At 47.5% G+C, this 20,460-nt stretch overlaps 1 protein-coding gene across 1 annotated transcript in view; it reads right to left on the reverse strand.

The window, feature by feature from the left end:
• LOC130346964 (uncharacterized) overlaps window positions 1-20,460 on the reverse strand; it is a 100,684-nt gene that overhangs the window by 40,849 nt on the left and 39,375 nt on the right. The window contains exon 3 of the mRNA XM_056554596.1: window positions 8,314-8,553. Within this exon, the coding sequence (XP_056410571.1) occupies window positions 8,314-8,553 (240 nt within the window). The remainder of the gene's footprint in view (window positions 1-8,313; window positions 8,554-20,460) is intronic.

Raw genomic sequence — 20,460 nt, forward strand, 5'->3', positions numbered from 1 at the left:
GGATCCAGATCTCTATAGAGAAACATGGCCTGGTCAGATGGATCCAGATCTCTATAGAGAAACATGGCCTGGTCAGATGGGTCCGGATCTCTATGGAGAAACATGTCCTGGTCACATGGATCCAGATCTCTATAGAGAAACATGGCCTGGTCAGATGGATCCAGATCTCTATAGAGAAACATGTCCTGGTCAGATGGGTCCAGATCTCTATAGAGAAACATGGCCTGGTCAGATGGATCCAGATCTCTATAGAGAAACATGTCCTGGTCAGATGGATCCAGATCTCTATAGAGAAACATGGCCTGGTCAGATGGATCCAGATCTCTATAGAGAAACATATCCTGGTCAGATGGATCCAGATCTCTATAGAGAAACATGGCCCGGTCAGATGGATCCAGATCTCTATAGAGAAACATGGCCTGGTCAGATGGATCCACATCTCTATAGAGAAACATGTCCTGGTCAGATGGATCCAGATCTCTATAGAGAAACATGGCCTGGTCAGATGGATCCAGATCTCTATAGAGAAACATGAACTGGTCAGATGAATCCAGATCTATATAGAGAAACATGACCTGGTCAGATGGATTCAGATCTCTATAGAGAAACATGTCCTGGTCAGATGGATTCAGATCTCTATAGAGAAACATGACCTGGTCAGATGGATCCAGATCTATATAGAGAAACATGACCTGGTCAGATGGATCCAGATCTCTATAAAGAAACATGGCCTGGTCAGATGGATCCAGATCTCTATAGAGAAACATGTCCTGGTCAGATGGATCCAGATCTCTATAGAGAAACATGACCTGGTCAGATGGATTCAGATCTCTATAGAGAAACATGGCCTGATCAGATGGGTCCAGATCTCTATAGAGAAACATGGCCTGGTCAGATGGATCCAGATCTCTATAGAGAAACATGGCCTGGTCAGATGGATCCAGATCTCTATAGAGAAACATGTCCTGGTCAGATGGATCCAGATCTCTATAGATAAACATGTCCTGGTCAGATGGATTCAGATCTCTATATAGAAACATGTCCTGGTCAGATGGATCCAGATCTCTATAGAGAAACATGGCCTGGTCAGATGGATACAGATCTATAGAGAAACATGGCCTGGTCAGATGGATCCAGATCTCTGTAGAGAAACATGTCCTGGTCGGATGAATCCAGATCTCTATAGAGAAACATGGCCTGGTCAGATGGATCCAGATCTCTATAGAGAAACATGGCCTGGTCAGATGGATCCAGATCTCTATAGAGAAACATGTCCTGGTCAGATGGATCCAGATCTCTATAGAGAAACATGACCTGGTCAGATGGATCCAGATCTATATAGAGAAACATGTCCTGGTCAGATGGATCCAGATCTCTATAGAGAAGCATGACCTGGTCAGATGGATCCAGATCTCTATAGAGAAACATGGCCTGGTCAGATGGATCCAGATCTCTATATAGAAACATGTCCTGGTCAGATGAATCCAGATCTCTATAGAGAAGCATGACCTGGTCAGATGGATCCAGATCTATATAGAGAAACATGTCCTGGTCAGATGGATCCAGATCTCTATAGAGAAGCATGACCTGGTCAGATGGATCCAGATCTATATAGAGAAACATGACCTGGTCAGATGGATCCACATCTCTATAGAGAAACATGTCCTGGTCAGATGGATCCAGATCTATAGAGAAACATGGCCTGGTCAGATGGATCCAGATCTCTATAGAGAAACATGTCCTGGTCAGATGGATCCAGATCTCTATAAAGACACATGGCCTGGTTAGATGGATCCAGATCTCTATAAAGAAACATGGCCTGGTCAGATGGATCCAGATCTCTATAGAGAAACATGACCAGGTCAGATGGATCCAGATCTATATAGAGAAACATGGCCTGGTCAGATGGATCCAGATCTCTATAGAGAAACATGACCTGATCAGATGGATCCAGATCTCTATAGAGAAACATGTCCTGGTCAGATGGATCCAGATCTCTATAGAGAAACATGACCTGGTCAGATGGATTCAGATCTCTATAGAGAAACATGGCCTGGTCAGATGGATCCAGATCTCTATAGAGAAACATGTCCTGGTCAGATGGATCCAGATCTCTATAGAGAAACATGACCTGGTCAGATGGATTCAGATCTCTGGAAAAACATGGCCTGGTCATATGGATCCAGATCTCTATAGAGAAACATGTCCTGGTCAGATGGATTCAGATCTCTATAGAGAAACATGGCCTGGTCAGATGGATCCAGATCTCTATAGAGAAACATGGCCTGGTCAGATGGATCCAGATCTCTATAGAGAAACATGTCCTGGTCAGATGGATCCAGATCTCTATAGAGAAACATGTCCTGGTCAGATGGATTCAGATCTCTATAGAGAAACATGTCCTGGTCAGATGGATCCATATCTCTATAGAGAAACATGGCCTGGTCAGATGGATCCACATCTCTAGAGAAACATGTCCTGGTCAGATGGATCCAGATCTCTGTGGAAAAACATGGCATGGTCAGATGGATCCAGATCTCTATAGAGAAACATGTCCTGGTCAGATGGATCCAGATCTCTGTGGAAAAACATGGCCTGGTCAGATGGATCCAGATCTCTGTGGAAAAACATGGCATGGTCAGATGGATCCAGATCTCTATAGAGAAACATGACCTGGTCAGATGGATCCAGATCTCTGTGGAAAAACATGGCATGGTCAGATGGATCCAGATCTCTATAGAGAAACATGGTCTGGTCAAATGGATCCAGATCTCTACAGAGAAACATGGCCTGGTCAGATGGATCCACATCTCTTTGGAGAAACATGGCCTGGTCAAATGGATCCAGAACTCTACAGAGAAACATGGCCTGGTCAGATGGATCCAGATCTATATAGAAACATGGCCTGGTCAGATGGATCCAGATCTCTACAGAGAAACATGTCCTGGTCAGATGGATATAGATCTCGAAACATGGCCTGGTCAGATGGATCCAGATCTCTATAGAGAAACACTGCCTGGTCAGTTGGATCCAGATCTCTATAGAGAAACATGACCTGGTCAGAAGGATCCAGATCTCTATGAAGAAATATGGTCTGGTCAGATGGATCCACATCTCTATAGAGAAATATGTCCTGGTCAGATGGATCCAGATCTCTTTGGAGAAACATGGCCTGGTCAGATGGATCCAGATCTCTATAGAGAAATATGGCATGGTCAAATGGATCCAGAACTTTACAGAGAAACATGTCCTGGTCAGATGGATCCAGATCTCTATAGAGAAACATGACCTGGTCAGATGGATCCAGATCTCTGTAGAGAAACATGCTCTGGTCAGATGGATCCAGATCTCTACAGACAAACATGACCTGGTCAGATGGATATAGATCTCTATAGAGAAATATGGCCTGGTCAGATGGATCCAGATCTCTATAGAGAAACATGGCCTGGTCAGATGGATCCAGATCTCTATAGAGAAACATGGCCTGGTCAGATGGATCCAGATCTCTATAGAGAAACATGACCTGGTCAGATGGATCCAGATCTCTATAGAGAAACATGGCCTGGTCAGATGGATCCAGATCTCTATAGAGAAACATGACCTGGTCAGATGGATCCAGATCTCTATAGAGAAACATGGCCTGGTCAGATGGATCTAGATCTCTATAGAGAAACATGTCCTGGTCAGATGAATCCAGATCTCTATAGAGAAACATGGCCTGGTCAGATGGATCCAGATCTCTATAGAGAAACATGACCTGGTCAGATGGATTCAGATCTCTGGAAAAACATGGCCTGGTCATATGGATCCAGATCTCTATAGAGAAACATGTCCTGGTCAGATGGATTCAGATCTCTATAGAGAAACATGGCCTGGTCAGATGGATCCAGATCTCTGTGGAAAAACATGGCATGGTCAGATGGATCCAGATCTCTATAGAGAAACATGTCCTGGTCAGATGGATCCAGATCTCTGTGGAAAAACATGGCCTGGTCAGATGGATCCAGATCTCTGTGGAAAAACATGGCATGGTCAGATGAATCCAGATCTCTATAGAGAAACATGGCCTGGTCAGATGAATCCAGATCTCTATAGAGAAACATGGCCTGGTCAGATGGATCCAGATCTCTATGAAGAAACATGGCCTGGTTAGATGGATCCAGATCTCTCTAGAGAAACATGGCTGGGTCAGATGGATCCAGATCTCTATGAAGAAACATGGCCTGGTCAGATGGGTCCAGATTTCTGTAGAGAAACATGGCCTGGTCAGATGGATCCAGATCTCTATAGAGAAACATGGCCTGGTCAGATGGATCCAGATCTCTATAAAGAAACATGGCCGGGTCAGATGGATCCAGATCTCTATAAAGAAAAATGACCTGGTCAGATGGATCCAGATCTCTATAGAGAAACATGGCCTGGTCAGATGGATCCAGATCTATATAGAGAAACATGACCTGGTCAGATGGATCCAGATCCCTATAGAGAAACATGGCCTGGTCAGATGGATCCAGATCTCTATAAAGAAACATGTCCTGGTCAGATGGATCCAGATCTCTATAGAGAAACATGTCCTGGTCAGATGGATCCAGATCTCTATAAAGAAACATGGCCTGGTCAGATGGATCCAGATCTCTATAGAGAACATGGCCTGGTCAGATGGATCTAGATCTCTATAAAGAAACATGTCCTGGTCAGATGGATCCAGATCTCTATAGAGAAACATGACCTGGTCAGATGGATCCAGATCCCTATAGAGAAACATGGCCTGGTCAGATGGATCCAGATCTCTATAAAGAAACATGTCCTGGTCAGATGGATCCAGATCTCTATAGAGAAACATGTCCTGGTCAGATGGATCCAGATCTCTATAAAGAAACATGGCCTGGTCAGATGGATCCAGATCTATATAGAGAAACATGACCTGGTCAGATGGATCCAGATCCCTATAGAGAAACATGGCCTGGTCAGATGGATCCAGATCTCTATAGAGAAACATGGCCTGGTCAGATGGATCCAGATCTCTATAGAGAAACATGACCTGGTCAGATGGATCCAGATCTATATAGAGAAACATGTCCTGGTCAGATGGATCCAGATCTGTATAGAAACATGTCCTGGTCAGATGGATAAAGATCTATATAGAGAAATATGGCCTGGTCAGATGGATCCAGATCTCTGTGGAAAACTATGACTTGGTCGTATGGATCCAGATCTCAGGTGCGCCATACTAATAGGAGAGTAAGAATTAGGCAAAAGAATCATAGATCGTTGAGCCTTTCCTATCAGGTGTGAACAGTTCAGGATGGATGGATGGAGGAGGCGTGATGGTGAAGGGAATAGTTTCTTGTCACGTTCTGGCTTCTCTGATACCTGTAGATGGATGTTTGTACAATAGGGATTATCTGACTATTGTGGTCGACCTAGTTCATCCTTTTGTGGCTTGTGGTTTTCTATGCTTCCCTGGCATTCACAGTCCCCAGATCTTACTCCTAAACACATCTTTGGGATGTGAGCCTGACAGGACAGCCATCTAATGTGTATTGTAAGTCACCCTGTGCACATGGGCTGATATTCCAGAACAATTTTATCATCTTGTTGGGATCTATGACATATGAATTACTGCGGTTCTAAAGGGCCAAGGCGGTCCTAGGTGCTACATATCGAAGGATAGATCATTAATAATTTCACCTGGAAAACCCCCTTAAGGCCATCTTTACCCATGTCCCCTACTTCACCCAGAAGATGTGAGCCACTTTAATGTAGTCAAAAAGTTCTGCGTTATGGAATAGGGGATAGCAATCCTTCATTGATCAATAGTCTATTGGAAAAGATTACCCAACACTACTCCACCAAATCTCGTCCTCATGTCCAGCACGAATCAGAAGCTTTCAACCACGGCAAATCCACAAGAAAAAGAAAACTGCAATCCAGCGCGGTGTCAGCGTGAGTGAGGGGCTTTCTTCCGAACATATCAAAGGCAGGCAACGCGGTAATCTGTCCAACCACAACAAGTGGTCCTAATCATGGTTGATCTAAGTGGAGAAGTAGAATTGTGAATACATCTTCTGTGTAGATTTTTTTAATGTTGCTGGACATCTTCATTGGATTCCAGTAGGACCAGAGGATATGCCCTGCCTCGAGGTGTCACTGGCACAGCCATTGGGAAGCCTTGGTATGGAACCCCAGCAGAAACAACAATTGAGTGAGAAGGTAACAAACATGAACATCCTATAGGACAGTCCTGAAAACAAGATGGATCCCATGGGGTAATTTGGTTGGCAGACCGGTCAATAACAGTGGAACATTTCTTGAGCCAGGATAGTCCATGAAGTATACAAATATAAAAGTGTGGCAAAAACAAACATGAAATCTTTTCAAGATATAGAGCTCCACTTGAAGAGACAGCAGTTCAGTCTGGAACTGCATCAAACCACATGGAATCATGGATCCAGGATGGGGCCTGTTAGCGTCACAGGAGTCAAGAATTGATTTGTCGGAGAATGCGGTTAGGCCCATGATGATCCCTGTGCCCTCTACTGGTGCCGGGAATCAGAGAAGACAAGAAAGACCCTTTCAACCAAAATACAGGTAGAGTCCAAGGGTCATTCATTGAAATCTCCCTTGGGGTGTCATGGAGGTGCGCCCATGGGTTCCCCAGTATTCTTCTTACTTTGGATGGAGACTTGAGAACTATAGCAAGTATGGGAGAACCATAAACATTATAATTATTGAGTCCTACCTGACAACCAGTGAAATAGGTTCATAGAAGTAGAAAGGTCTCATCCAACCAACACATACTCAATGTGACCAGCACAGAAAATGGCTTAAAGAGCTTCTAGATCCAAGCAAGCTCAGGTGGTAGGATCTAAAAACGGAATGGCATCCTGCCTCACTGCTTCTTGTCTTCAGCGTCAGAATTATGACATCTCCAAAAGGTAGCAAGGAAGAAGAGAACACGATACGGTCATCTCATACAATGGCATGGCCCATCAGAGCATATCCCGGAGAAGATATAGGTTAGTCCTGCTCGGACAGAATGGGTGAGGACACAACTCAAAGTCCTCGGCACACAAACGGAGAGGCCTCAGCAGTCTTTAGGACCTCTATCATAACGGGTGGGGGTAGGCAGGTGAGGCTGTGGAGTAGCTGCAGAGGTAGCCTGCGGTGGATAAACACAAGGAGTATGCCGAGGGGAAGGAGATGGCTGGGGTCAAAGAAAACCGAACCTTCAACCGAACAGAGAGACCACAGACTGACACTGGCAGAGGAATGCTCCTCTGTTGGATTCATGGCCTGGTGATCTCCATTATGGATCGTCCTATTCCCCCAATACACTGATTAGGCCAGATACAGAGGTGGACTTACCTGCCGGGACAGAGCAAAGTCAAACCAGCAGTGATGATCAGCATGAAGACAGTGGAGGTCTCGGTAAAGCCACCAAAGGTGAATGAAACTACAGTAGGGTCTGAAATCGACTGATGTGTTGATTGTCGATTCACTTAAGTTTAAGTCGTCCTGTATTAAACGTGCTCCGGTATCTCTGAGCAGTCAGGTGCACGCTTGGACCAACCAGGGCACACTAAATGTGAAACTACTGAGTAAACTGACAGACATCCATCAGATTTGGTTTCGGTCTGAACTTCTGTCATTTTGCTCCACTCTGGTAGTCAGTAAAGTCCATGGAAAAAGCCAGGGGTCACACCTGACCAGGACATAAGCAGAATAATAGTGAAGACCATGGCCATATCTGCCATGAGGTGAGAGGAGTATCTTGCCTCAGGCAGCAGAGTCTCTGAGGTGCGGCATGTTCCATAGAGAGGCCATAAATACTGTCCAGCATCTTACAGAGCGCTCCCCTAATCTGCTGACCGCTTGGTTTCTCCTGAGCTCCACACGTGTTTACCCTGCTCCGTGTCTCTATAGTATTCTGACCCCTTGACTTAGGAAGAAACTGTCACCCGATTGGGGGCTGTCGCTTGGGGCAGATACTCCAGTAGAGACAGGGTGGAGGTTAGGGCTGCCCTAGCCTGACCTGACCTTATAGTATCACAGGCCGTACCCCAATCTGACATTAACCCAATACTGGCTGGGACAGACCTCACTCCTCTCTGAGGAGACTTCTGCTGCTCTCGGCCTACTGTGTAACAAACCTGACGGGGCAGCATGTGTGGAGTCTAAGTTGTTATTGCCCCTCCAGGGTTGCAGCCCATATATTATTGTTTGGATATTAGGTGTGTCCTTCACAGAGGAGTGACCCGGCCCTTAGATGTTCGTCAGGGACTGTTAGTTGGCATTCGCCTGCACACTTACCTATTAGGGCCGGCAAGATGACGGTGGCGTTACTCCTGGAGACATCATTCCAGGCCTCACATCCGTACCACTGCTGGTCATTCGTCTTCTGGACTGTGAGGGGCCAATCCTCAGACACCACATGTTCAGATTCGTTGACCCATTTATATTTGGGAGGAGCACTCTGGTCAGGGCACGTACACCGCAGCGTCACATTGTTCTCCTTAGTGATGTTACGGATCTCAACCTTACAGACGGGATCTATAAAAGAATCATCCATCAGACAGTGATAACAGAGCATATAGAGATAAGTATGTGACCCCCCCCCCATCTGTCTGTAATATTCTGCACTCCCAATCCTGTACATCACCACAGGGATGTGTAAATCCTAGCCCCCGACGCCCAGGACATGCAGTTCCAGGCGCTGGGCAGGTGAATTTTTCAGGCCTTTAACCCCGCTTCGGGGAAGCAGAGCCGGACCTAAAATCCCCCGACAAGTATGGCGGCGCTCAGGATGTATGTAGTGGGCTTCTGACTAAAGCCTGCTCCGTATGGGGCGTAGCTGGGGGGGTCGCTGCTGATAGCTGGCATACGGCTATTCACTGCTGAGGTAGCCGGGGGGGGGGGGGGGGGGGGGGCTCACCTCTCCTTCCCTGGGGTCCGTGGTTCTGTTATTGATAGATCCTGTCTGGACCAGGATTTATCAATGGATCACCGATCACACAGATCAATGGAGTTCTATAGAACTGATCTGTATGAGGAATCTAATGATTCTCCTAAAAGTTCCCTAAGGGACTAATAAAGTGTAAAAAAAAAGTTTAATAAAAGTTTAAAAACACACATTAACCCCTTAAATATTAAAAGGTAAAATCACCCTATTTTCCTATATAAAAAAACATGTAAACTTAATAAAAATAATCATTCGGTATCGCAGCAGGTGTAATTGTCCAATCTATTGAAATATAACATTATGTTTCCCGTACCATAAATGACATAAATGTAAAAAAATTACAGAATTGCCTTTTTAGAACATCCCAGAAAAAATAGAAGCGATTAAAAAGTCCGATCAATATCAAAATGGTACTGATACAAACAGATTACAGCCCAAAAAATGGTAAATGGCGTAAAAAATAGAAAAACCACCAACTTTTTATTTTATTTCGATTTCACCTCACAAATAATTTTTTCTTTGTTTCGGAGCATAAGTTATGGAGAATTAAAAGGCGTCATTACAAATTGGTCCCACAAAAAACAAGCCTCATATGGATCTGTAATTGGAAAAATAAGAGTTATGGCTATTGTAGGGCGAGGAGGAAAATACCAAAGTGCAAAAACAAAAATTGGCCCGGTTCTTAAGGGGTTAAAGGTTATTTAGGTCGGCCTATTCATTTTTTATTAACAAAGATCTTATTTACAGACTATTTTGGTTGAAATTATTTTGTACCAGGACAAGTGGATGGTCATGAGGGACAAGTAGATTGTGCTCCCGTTTTAGGTCCTTGGACAAGTAGTTATTTTTTTCCACACCCCTGCACCATCTAATAACCCATCAACAACCCCCCCCCCCCCACACACCCCTGCACCATCTAATAACCCATCAACAACCCCCCCCCCCACACACCCCTGCACCATCTAATAACCCATCAACAACCCCCCCCCCACACACACACCCCTGCACCATCTAATAACCCAGCAACAACCCCCCCCCCACACACCCCTGCACCATCTAATAACCCAGCAACAACCCCCCCCCCACACACACACCCCTGCACCATCTAATAACCCAGCAACAACCCCCCCCCCCACACACCCCTGCACCATCTAATAACCCATCAACAACCCCCCCCCCCCACACACCCCTGCACCATCTAATAACCCATCAACAACCCCCCCCCCCACACCCCTGCACCATCTAATAACCCATCAACAACCCCCCCACACCCCTGCACCATCTAATAACCCATCAACAACCCCCCCCCCCACACACCCCTGCACCATCTAATAACCCATCAACAACCCCCCCACACACCCAGGCACCATCTAATAACCCAGCAACAACCCCCAACACACCCCTGCACCATCTAATAACCCAGCAACAACCCCCCACACACCCCTGCACCATCTAATAACCCATCAACAACCCCCCCCCCCCACACACACACCCCTGCACCATCTAATAACCCAGCAACAACCCCCCACACACCCCTGCACCATCTAATAACCCAGCAACAACCCCCCCACACCCCTGCACCATCTAATAACCCATCAACAACCCCCCCCCACACACCCCTGCACCATCTAATAACCCATCAACAACCCCCCCACACACCCCTGCACCATCTAATAACCCAGCAACAACCCCCCCCCCACACCCCTGCACCATCTAATAACCCAGCAACAACCCCCAACACACCCCTGCACCATCTAATAACCCAGCAACAACCCCCCCACACACCCCTGCACCATCTAATAACCCATCAACAACCCCCCCACACCCCTGCACCATCTAATAACCCAGCAACAACCCCCCCACACACCCCTGCACCATCTAATAACCCATCAACAACCCCCCCACACCCCTGCACCATCTAATAACCCATCAACAACCCCCCCCCCACACCCCTGCACCATCTAATAACCCATCAACAACCCCCCCACACACCCCTGCACCATCTAATAACCCAGCAACAACCCCCCCCCCACACCCCTGCACCATCTAATAACCCAGCAACAACCCCCCCCACACACCCCTGCACCATCTAATAACCCATCAACAACCCCCCCACACACCCCTGCACCATCTAATAACCCAGCAACAACCCCCCCACACCCCTGCACCATCTAATAACCCAGCTACAACCCCCCCACACACCCCTGCACCCTCTAATAACCCATCAACAACCCCCCCCACACCCCTGCACCATCTAATAACCCATCAACAACCCCCCCACACACCCCTGCACCATCTAATAACCCATCAACAACCCCCCCACACACCCCTGCACCATCTAATAACCCATCAACAACCCCCCCACACACCCCTGCACCATCTAATAACCCATCAACAACCCCCCCACACCCCTGCACCATCTAATAACCCATCAACAACCCCCCCACACCCCTGCACCATCTAATAACCCATCAACAACCCCCCCCCACACACCCCTGCACCATCTAATAACCCAGCAACAACCCCCCCCCCACACACCCCTGCACCATCTAATAACCCAGCTACAACCCCCCCACACACCCCTGCACCCTCTAATAACCCATCAACAACCCCCCCACACACCCCTGCACCATCTAATAACCCATCAACAACCCCCCCCCCCCACACCCCTGCACCATCTAATAACCCATCAACAACCCCCCCACACACCCCTGCACCATCTAATAACCCAGCAACAACCCCCCCACACCCCTGCACCATCTAATAACCCATCAACAACCCCCCCACACACCCCTGCACCATCTAATAACCCAGCAACAACCCCCCCACACACCCCTGCACCATCTAATAACCCATCAACAACCCCCCCACACCCCTGCACCATCTAATAACCCATCAACAACCCCCCCACACACCCCTGCACCATCTAATAACCCAGCAACAACCCCCACACACCCCTGCACCATCTAATAACCCATCAACAACCCCCCCACACCCCTGCACCATCTAATAACCCATCAACAACCCCCCCACACACCCCTGCACCATCTAATAACCCATCAACAACCCCCCCACACACCCCTGCACCATCTAATAACCCATCAACAACCCCCCCACACACCCCTGCACCATCTAATAACCCAGCAACAACCCCCCCCCACACACCCCTGCACCATCTAATAACCCAGCTACAACCCCCCCACACCCCTGCACCATCTAATAACCCATCAACAACCCCCCCCCCCCACACACCCCTGCACCATCTAATAACCCAGCTACAACCCCCCCACACCCCTGCACCCTCTAATAACCCATCAACAACCCCCCCACACACCCCTGCACCATCTAATAACCCATCAACAACCCCCCCCCCACACCCCTGCACCATCTAATAACCCAGCAACAACCCCCCCACACACCCCTGCACCATCTAATAACCCATCAACAACCCCTCCACACCCCTGCACCATCTAATAACCCATCAACAACCCCCCCACACACCCCTGCACCATCTAATAACCCAGCAACAACCCCCCCACACCCCTGCACCATCTAATAACCCATCAACAACCCCCCCACACCCCTGCACCATCTAATAACCCATCAACAACCCCCCCCAACACACCCCTGCACCATCTAATAACCCATCAACAACCCCCCCCCCACACACCCCTGCACCATCTAATAACCCAGCAACAACCCCCCCCCCCACACCCCTGCACCATCTAATAACCCAGCAACAACCCCCCCACACACCCCTGCACCATCTAATAATCCAGCAACAACCCCGCCCCCCACACACACCCCTGCACCATCTAATAACCCATCAACAACCCCCCCACACCCCTGCACCATCTAATAACCCATCAACAACCCCACCACACCCCTGCACCATCTATTAACCCATCAACAACCCCCCCACACACCCCTGCACCATCTAATAAACCATCAACAACCCCCCCTACACAGCAGGTCTGACCGGGGCGCTGCGAACAGGAGAACGCTGTGAGCGCTCCAGGGAGGAGCGGGGACCCGGAGCGCTCGGCGTAACAGTACCCCCCCTTGGGTCTCCCCCTCTTTTTAGAACCCGAGAATTTGTGGATAAGGTCCTTGTCAAGGATGTTGTCCTCAGCTTCCCATGACCTCTCCTCTGGGCCGCAATTCTCCCAATCTACAAGAATTTTTTTTTTACCTCTGAACGTCTTGGATGCCAGAATTTCTTTAACCGAGAAGATGTCTGAGGACCCGGAGACAGGAGTAGGAGCAACAACCTTGGGAGAGAAGCGGTTAAGGATGAGTGATTTAAGGAGAGAGACATGAAAAGCGTTAGGAATACGGAGAGAAGGAGGAAGAAGGAGTTTGTAGGAGACAGGGTTGATTTGGCACTTGATTTTGAAAAGACCAAGATAACGTGGTCCCAGTTTATAACTGGGGACACGAAAGCGGACATACTTGGCGGAGAACCACACTTTGTCTCCGGGAGAAAAAACAGGGGGAGTTCTTCTTTTTTTGTCGGCATGTTTCTTCATCCGGGATGAGGCCTGTAGGAGAGATTTTTGAGTCTCTTTCCAGATGGTGGAGAAGTCCCGAGTCACCTCATCAACAGCGGGCAAACCAGAAGGCATGGGAGTGGGGAGGGAGGGAAGAGGGTGATGGCCGTACACCACAAAAAATGGGATTTAGCGGAAGACTCAGAGACTCTGAAATTGTACGAGAATTCGGCCCAGTCATCCTGGCGGGAGGAAACAAAATGTCGCAAATAGTCACCAAGAACCTGATTAATTCTTTCCACTTGCCCATTGGATTGGGGATGATAAGAAGACGAGAAGTTTAATTTGATTTTAAGTTGATTACAGAGGGCCCTCCAGAATTTCGACACAAATTGAACGCCTCTATCCAAGACGATATGCGTAGGCAACCCGTGAAGGCGAAAAATGTGTATAAAAAATTGTAGGCACAGAAGAAAGACCTGGAAGAGGGATAAAATGTGCCATCTTGGAGAACCGATCAACGACCACCCAAATAACTGTGTTGCCATGGGATAAAGGTAAATCAGTAATAAAGTCCATACCAATCTGAGACCATGGTCGCTCAGGAACAGGCAGAGGATGGAGGAGACCAGCAGGCTTCTGGGGCAACCGATGAACGAGAGAGGGCGTCAGCCCTAATGTTCTTGTCAGCAGGGCGAAAATGAATTTCAAAGTTAAAACGGGAAAAAAACAATGACCACCTAGCCTGGCGGGGGTTCAGCCGTTGGGCAGACTGAAGATAAGAGAGATTCTTGTGATCAGTGTATATAATAACTGGGTATTTGGATCCCTCCAGCAGGTGCCTCCATTCCTCAAGAGCAAATTTTATGGCCAGTAGTTCTCGATCACCAATGGAGTAGTTTTTCTCCGCCGGAGAGAAGGTCCTAGAAAAGAAACCACAAGTAACAGCATGCCCGGAAGAATTTTTCTGTAGGAGTACCGCTCCAGCTCCCACCGAGGAGGCGTCTACCTCCAGTGAGAAGGGCTTAGATGGATCAGGTCTGGAGAGTACGGGAGCAGAAGAAAAGGCAGTTTTGAGATGGTTGAATGCATCTTCCGCTTGAGGAGGCCAGGACTTAGGGTTGGCGTTTTTCTTGGTTAGGGCCACAATTGGGGCTACAATAGTGGAAAAATGTGGAATCAATTGTCTGTAATAATTGGCAAACCCCAAGAAACGTTGGATAGCACGGAGTCCGGAGGGGCGTGGCCAATCCAATACGGCTGATAGTTTGTCCGGGTTCATTTGGAGTCCCTGGCCAGAGACTAAGTATCCTAGGAAGGGAAGAGATTGACATTCAAAGAGACATTTTTCCATTTTGGCATATAATTGATTGTCCCGAAGTCTCTGAAGAACCATGCGGACATGCCGGCGGTGTTCTTCTAGGTTAGAAGAAAAAATCAAAATATCGTCCAGGTAGACCACAACACAGGTATATAGAAGATCACGAAAAATTTAATTTACAAAGTCTTGGAAGACGGCAGGGGCGTTGCATAGGCCAAAAGGCATGACCAGATACTCAAAGTGTCCATCTCTGGTGTTAAACGCGGTCTTCCACTCGTCCCCTTCCCTGATGCGGATGAGATTATATGCACCTCTTAAGTCCAATTTGGTAAAGATGTTGGCGCCACGTAGGCGTTTTTTTATAGTGATTTTATTAAGACCGCGGTAATCAATGCAAGGGCGTAGGGAGCCGTCTTTTTTGGAGACGAAGAAAAATCCAGCTCCGGCAGGGGAGGAAGACTTGCGGATAAATCCCCTTTTTAAATTCTCTTGGATGTACTCCGACATGGCTTGTGTTTCCGGAGCGGACAGAGGATAGATTCTGCCCCGGGGTGGAGTAGTACCAGGGAGGAGGTCAATAGGGCAGTCATAAGGCCTGTGAGGAGGCAAAGTCTCTGCTTGTTTTTTGCAAAAAAACATCAGCATAGTCCAGATAGGCCTTGGGGAGACCTGGTATCGGAGGAGCCATAGGGTTTTGACTGACAGCAGACATAAGACAGTTCATGTGACAAGTAGTACCCCAGTTCTTGATCTCCCCGGTGGTCCAATCGAGGGTTGGGGAATGGCGTTGAAGCCAAGGTAGTCCAAGAAGAATTTCAGAAGTGCAGTTAGAGAGGACCAGAAATTCAATCTTTTCGTGATGGGGTCCAATGCACATTAAGAGGGGTTCCGTGCGGTAACGCACAGTACAGTCCAATCTTTCATCATTAACAGAGGCGATGTAGAGGGGTCTGGCGAGACTGGTCACCGGGATGTTGAACCTGTTAACGAAGGAGGCCAAAATAAAATTTCCTGCAGATCGGGAATCCAAGAAGGCCACAGCTGAGAAGGAGAAGGTAGAAGAAGAAATCCGCACAGGCACAGTAAGACGTGGAGAAGCAGAGTTCACATCAAGAACTGTCTCACCTTTGTGCGGAGTCAGAGTGCATCTTTCCTGACGTGGAGGTCGGATAGGACAATCCTTCAAGAAGTGTTCGGTACTGGCACAGTACAGGCAAAGGTTCAAGCGAGACCGGTCTACTTGCATAGCCTCCACGGCGGAAGGCACAGGAACGGATTGCAGCGGACCAGAGGAGAGAGGAGCCGGGGAGAGAAACCGCCTCGTGCGAACAAAGTCCATATCCTGGCGGAGCTCCTGACGCCTTTCGGAAAAACGCATGTCAATGCGAGTGGCTAGATGAATAAGTTCATGCAGGTTAGCAGGAATTTCTCGTGCGGCCAGCACATCTTTAATGTTGCTGGATAGGCCTTTTTTGAAGGTCGCGCAGAGGGCCTCGTTATTCCAGGACAATTCGGAGGCGAGAGTACGGAATTGGATGGCGTACTCGCCAACAGAAGAATTACCCTGGACCAGGTTCAGCAGGGCAGTCTCAGCAGAAGAGGCTCAGGCTGGTTCCTCGAAGACACTTCGAATCTCCGTGAAGAAAGAGTGTACAGAGGCAGTGACAGGGTCATTGCGGTCCCAGAGCGGTGTGGCCCATGACAGAGCTTTCCCAGACAGAAGGCTGACTACGAAAGCCACCTTAGACCTTTCAGTAGGAAACTGGTCCGACATCATCTCCAAGTGCAGGGAACATTGCGAAAGAAAACCACGGCAAAACTTAGAGTCCCCATCAAATTTATCCGGCAAGGATAGTCGTAGGCCTGAGGCGGCCACTCGCTGCGGAGGAGGTGCAGGAGCTGGCGGAGGAGATGATTGCTGAAGCTGTGGTAGAAGCTGCTGTAGCATCACGGTCAGTTGAGACAGCTGGTGGCCTTGTTGCGCTATCTGTTGCGACTGCTGGGCGACCACCGTGGTGAGGTCGGCGACAACTGGCAGCGGGACCTCAGCGGGATCCATGGCCGGATCTACTGTCACGATTCGGCTGGCAGGAGGTGGATCCTCTGTGCCAGAGAGGGATTGGCGTGGACCGTGCTGGTGGACCGGTTCTAAGTTGCTACTGATATTCACCAGAGCCCGCCGCAAAGCAGGATGGTCTTGCAGCGGCGGTAGCAACCAGGTCTTATCCACCAGCAACGGCTCATCCTCTCTGACTGCTGAGATAAGCGCAGTACAAGGGAGTAGACAAGAGCAAGGTCGGAAGTAGCAGAAGGTCAGGGCAGGCAGCAAGGATCGTAGTCAGGGGCAACGGCAGGAGGTCTGGAACACAGGCTAGGAACACACAAGGAAACGCTTTCACTGGCACAATGGCAACAAGATCCGGCGATGGAATCCAGGGGAAGTGAGGTATAAATAGGGAAGTGCACAGGTGAAGGTACTGATTAAAACCCATGCGCCAATCAGTGGCGCACCGGCCCTTTAAATCGCAAAGACCCGGCGCGCGCGCGCCCTAGGGAGCGGAGCCGCGCACGCCGGGACAGAACAGACGGGGAACGAGTCTGGTAAGCGGGTCGGGATGCGCATCGCGAGCGGGCGCGTCCCGCATCGCGAATCGCATCCCGGCTGGGGACATTATCGCAGCGCACCCGGTCGGCAGGTCTGACCGGGGCGTTGCGAACAGGAGAACGCTGTGAGCGCTCCGGGGAGGAGCGGGGACCCGGAGCGCTCGGCGTAACAACACATACCCAAATATACATACACACTCATACACATACATATATACATACACACATATATACATACACACATACATACATATATATACATACACATACACACACACACACACACACATATACATACACACACATACATACATACACCAGGGATGTGGAAATTCTATTGCCCGACGCCCGGGACAAGTAGTTTTGGGCACCGGGCAGGTGAATTGTTTATAGATTTAGCCCTGTATCGGGCCGGACAGACAGACGTCCCCCTTATTTTTCTTTAATGCCGGTGTGAGGCGCAGGAGCCGATGGAAGTCTCCACCTCACACCGGAGCTCAGAGTGTATGGAGGGGGCGGCGGCCTCCAGCTGACTGCAGAGCCCCCCCTTATCTCCCCTCCCGGAGGATGGACGGAGCTCAGAAGACACAGCAGGGGGAGAGAGAGGATGTTGACAGCTCCTTGCACAGCTCCATCCCCCGCACACAGCTCCCTCCCCCGCACACAGCTCCATCCCCCGCACACAGCTCCCTCCCCCGCACACAGCTCCATCCCCCGCACACTGCTCCATCCCCCGCACACAGCTCCCTCCCCCGCACACAGCTCCCTCCCCCGCACACAGCTCCCTCCCCCGCACACAGCTCCATCCCCCGCACACAGCTCTACCCCTCCCCCTGCTCTGTCTAGACAGGACCTAATCCACCACGGGGCGGTTGCTTGTTTGCACGGGGAAAACACAGAGCGGGGGGAGGGGGAGGACGGAAATGTCACCTCACACCGGCCGGGACTACAGCTCTGATGTCCTCTCATGGCGGATCAGGTGAGGAGACCGAGAATACAGGCGGCAGCAGGAAGGGTGGTTGTATATGTAGGGTGTGAGTGTATGTGTGATGTGTGTATGTAATGTATGATGGGGGGGCAGCGGCAGGTGTATGTATGATGTGTGCATATGTATGGTGTATATCAGTGTTTCCCAACCAGGGTGCCTCCAGCTGTTGCAAAACTACAACTCCCAGCATGCCCTGGGCATGCTGGGAGTTGTAGTTTTGCAACAGCTGGAGGCACCCTGGTTGGGAAACACTGGTGGATATGTATGGTGTGAGTGTATGTGTGTATGTAATGTATGATGTGTATGTAATGTATAATGTGTGTATGATGTCTATGTGTGATGTGTATGTAATGTATAATGTGTGTATGATGTCTATGTGTGATGTGTATGTAATGTATAATGTGTGTATAATGTCTGTGTGTGATGTGTATGTAATGTATGATGTGTGTATAATGTCTATGTGTGATGTGTATGTAATGTATAATGTGTGTATGATGTCTGTGTGTGATGTGTATGTAATGTATGATGTGTGTATGATGTCTATGTGTGATGTGTATGTAATGTATAATGTGTGTATAATGTCTAAGTGTGATGTGTATGTAATGTATAATGTGTGGATGATGTCTGTGTGTGATGTGTATGTAATGTATGATGTGTGTATGATGTCTATGTGTGATGTGTATGTAATGTATAATGTGTGTATGATGTCTAAGTGTGATGTGTATGTAATGTATAATGTGTGTATGATGTCTATGTGTGATGTGTATGTAATGTATAATGTGTGTATAATGTCTGTGTGTGATGTGTATGTAATGTATGATGTGTGTATGATGTCTGTGTGTGATGTGTATGTAATGTATAATGTGTGTATGATGTCTGTGTGTGATGTGTATGTAATGTATGATGTGTGTATGATGTCTATGTGTGATGTGTATGTAATGTATAATGTGTGTATGATGTCTAAGTGTGATGTGTATGTAATGTATGATGTGTGGATGATGTCTGTGTGTGATGTGTATGTAATGTATGATGTGTGTATGATGTCTATGTGTGATGTGTATGTAATGTATAATGTGTGTATGATGTCTAAGTGTGATGTGTATGTAATGTATAATGTGTGTATGATGTCTATGTGTGATGTGTATGTAATGTATAATGTGTGTATAATGTCTGTGTGTGATGTGTATGTAATGTATGATGTGTGTATAATGTCTAAGTGTGATGTGTATGTAATGTATAATGTGTGTATGATGTCTGTGTGTGATGTGTATGTAATGTATGATGTGTGTATGATGTCTATGTGTGATGTGTATGTAATGTATAATGTGTGTATGATGTCTAAGTGTGATGTGTATGTAATGTATAATGTGTGTATGATGTCTATGTGTGATGTGTATGTAATGTATAATGTGTGTATGATGTCTATGTGTGATGTGTATGTAATGTATAATGTGTGTATGATGTCTGTGTGATGTGTATGTAATGTATAATGTGTGTATGATGTCTGTGTGTGATGTGTATGTAATGTATAATGTGTGTATGATGTCTGTGTGTGATGTGTATGTAATGTATGATGTGTGTATGATGTCTATGTGTGATGTGTATGTAATGTATAATGTGTGTATAATGTCTATGTGTGATGTGTATGTAATGTATGATGTGTGTATAATGTCTAAGTGTGATGTGTATGTAATGTATAATGTGTGTATGATGTCTATGTGTGATGTGTATGTAATGTATAATGTGTGTATGATGTCTGTGTGTGATGTGTATGTAATGTATGATGTGTGTATGATGTCTAAGTGTGATGTGTATGTAATGTATAATGTGTGTATGATGTCTATGTGTGATGTGTATGTAATGTATGATGTCTATGTGTGATGTGTATGTAATGTATAATGTGTGTATGATGTCTATGTGTGATGTGTATGTAATGTATAATGTGTGTATAATGTCTAAGTGTGATGTGTATGTAATGTATGATGTCTATGTGTGATGTGTATGTAATGTATAATGTGTGTATGATGTCTAAGTGTGATGTGTATGTAATGTATAATGTGTGTATGATGTCTATGTGTGATGTGTATGTAATGTA

This window comes from Hyla sarda, unplaced genomic scaffold (assembly GCF_029499605.1).
Source record: "Hyla sarda isolate aHylSar1 unplaced genomic scaffold, aHylSar1.hap1 scaffold_805, whole genome shotgun sequence".
Taxonomy (NCBI): domain Eukaryota; kingdom Metazoa; phylum Chordata; class Amphibia; order Anura; family Hylidae; genus Hyla; species Hyla sarda.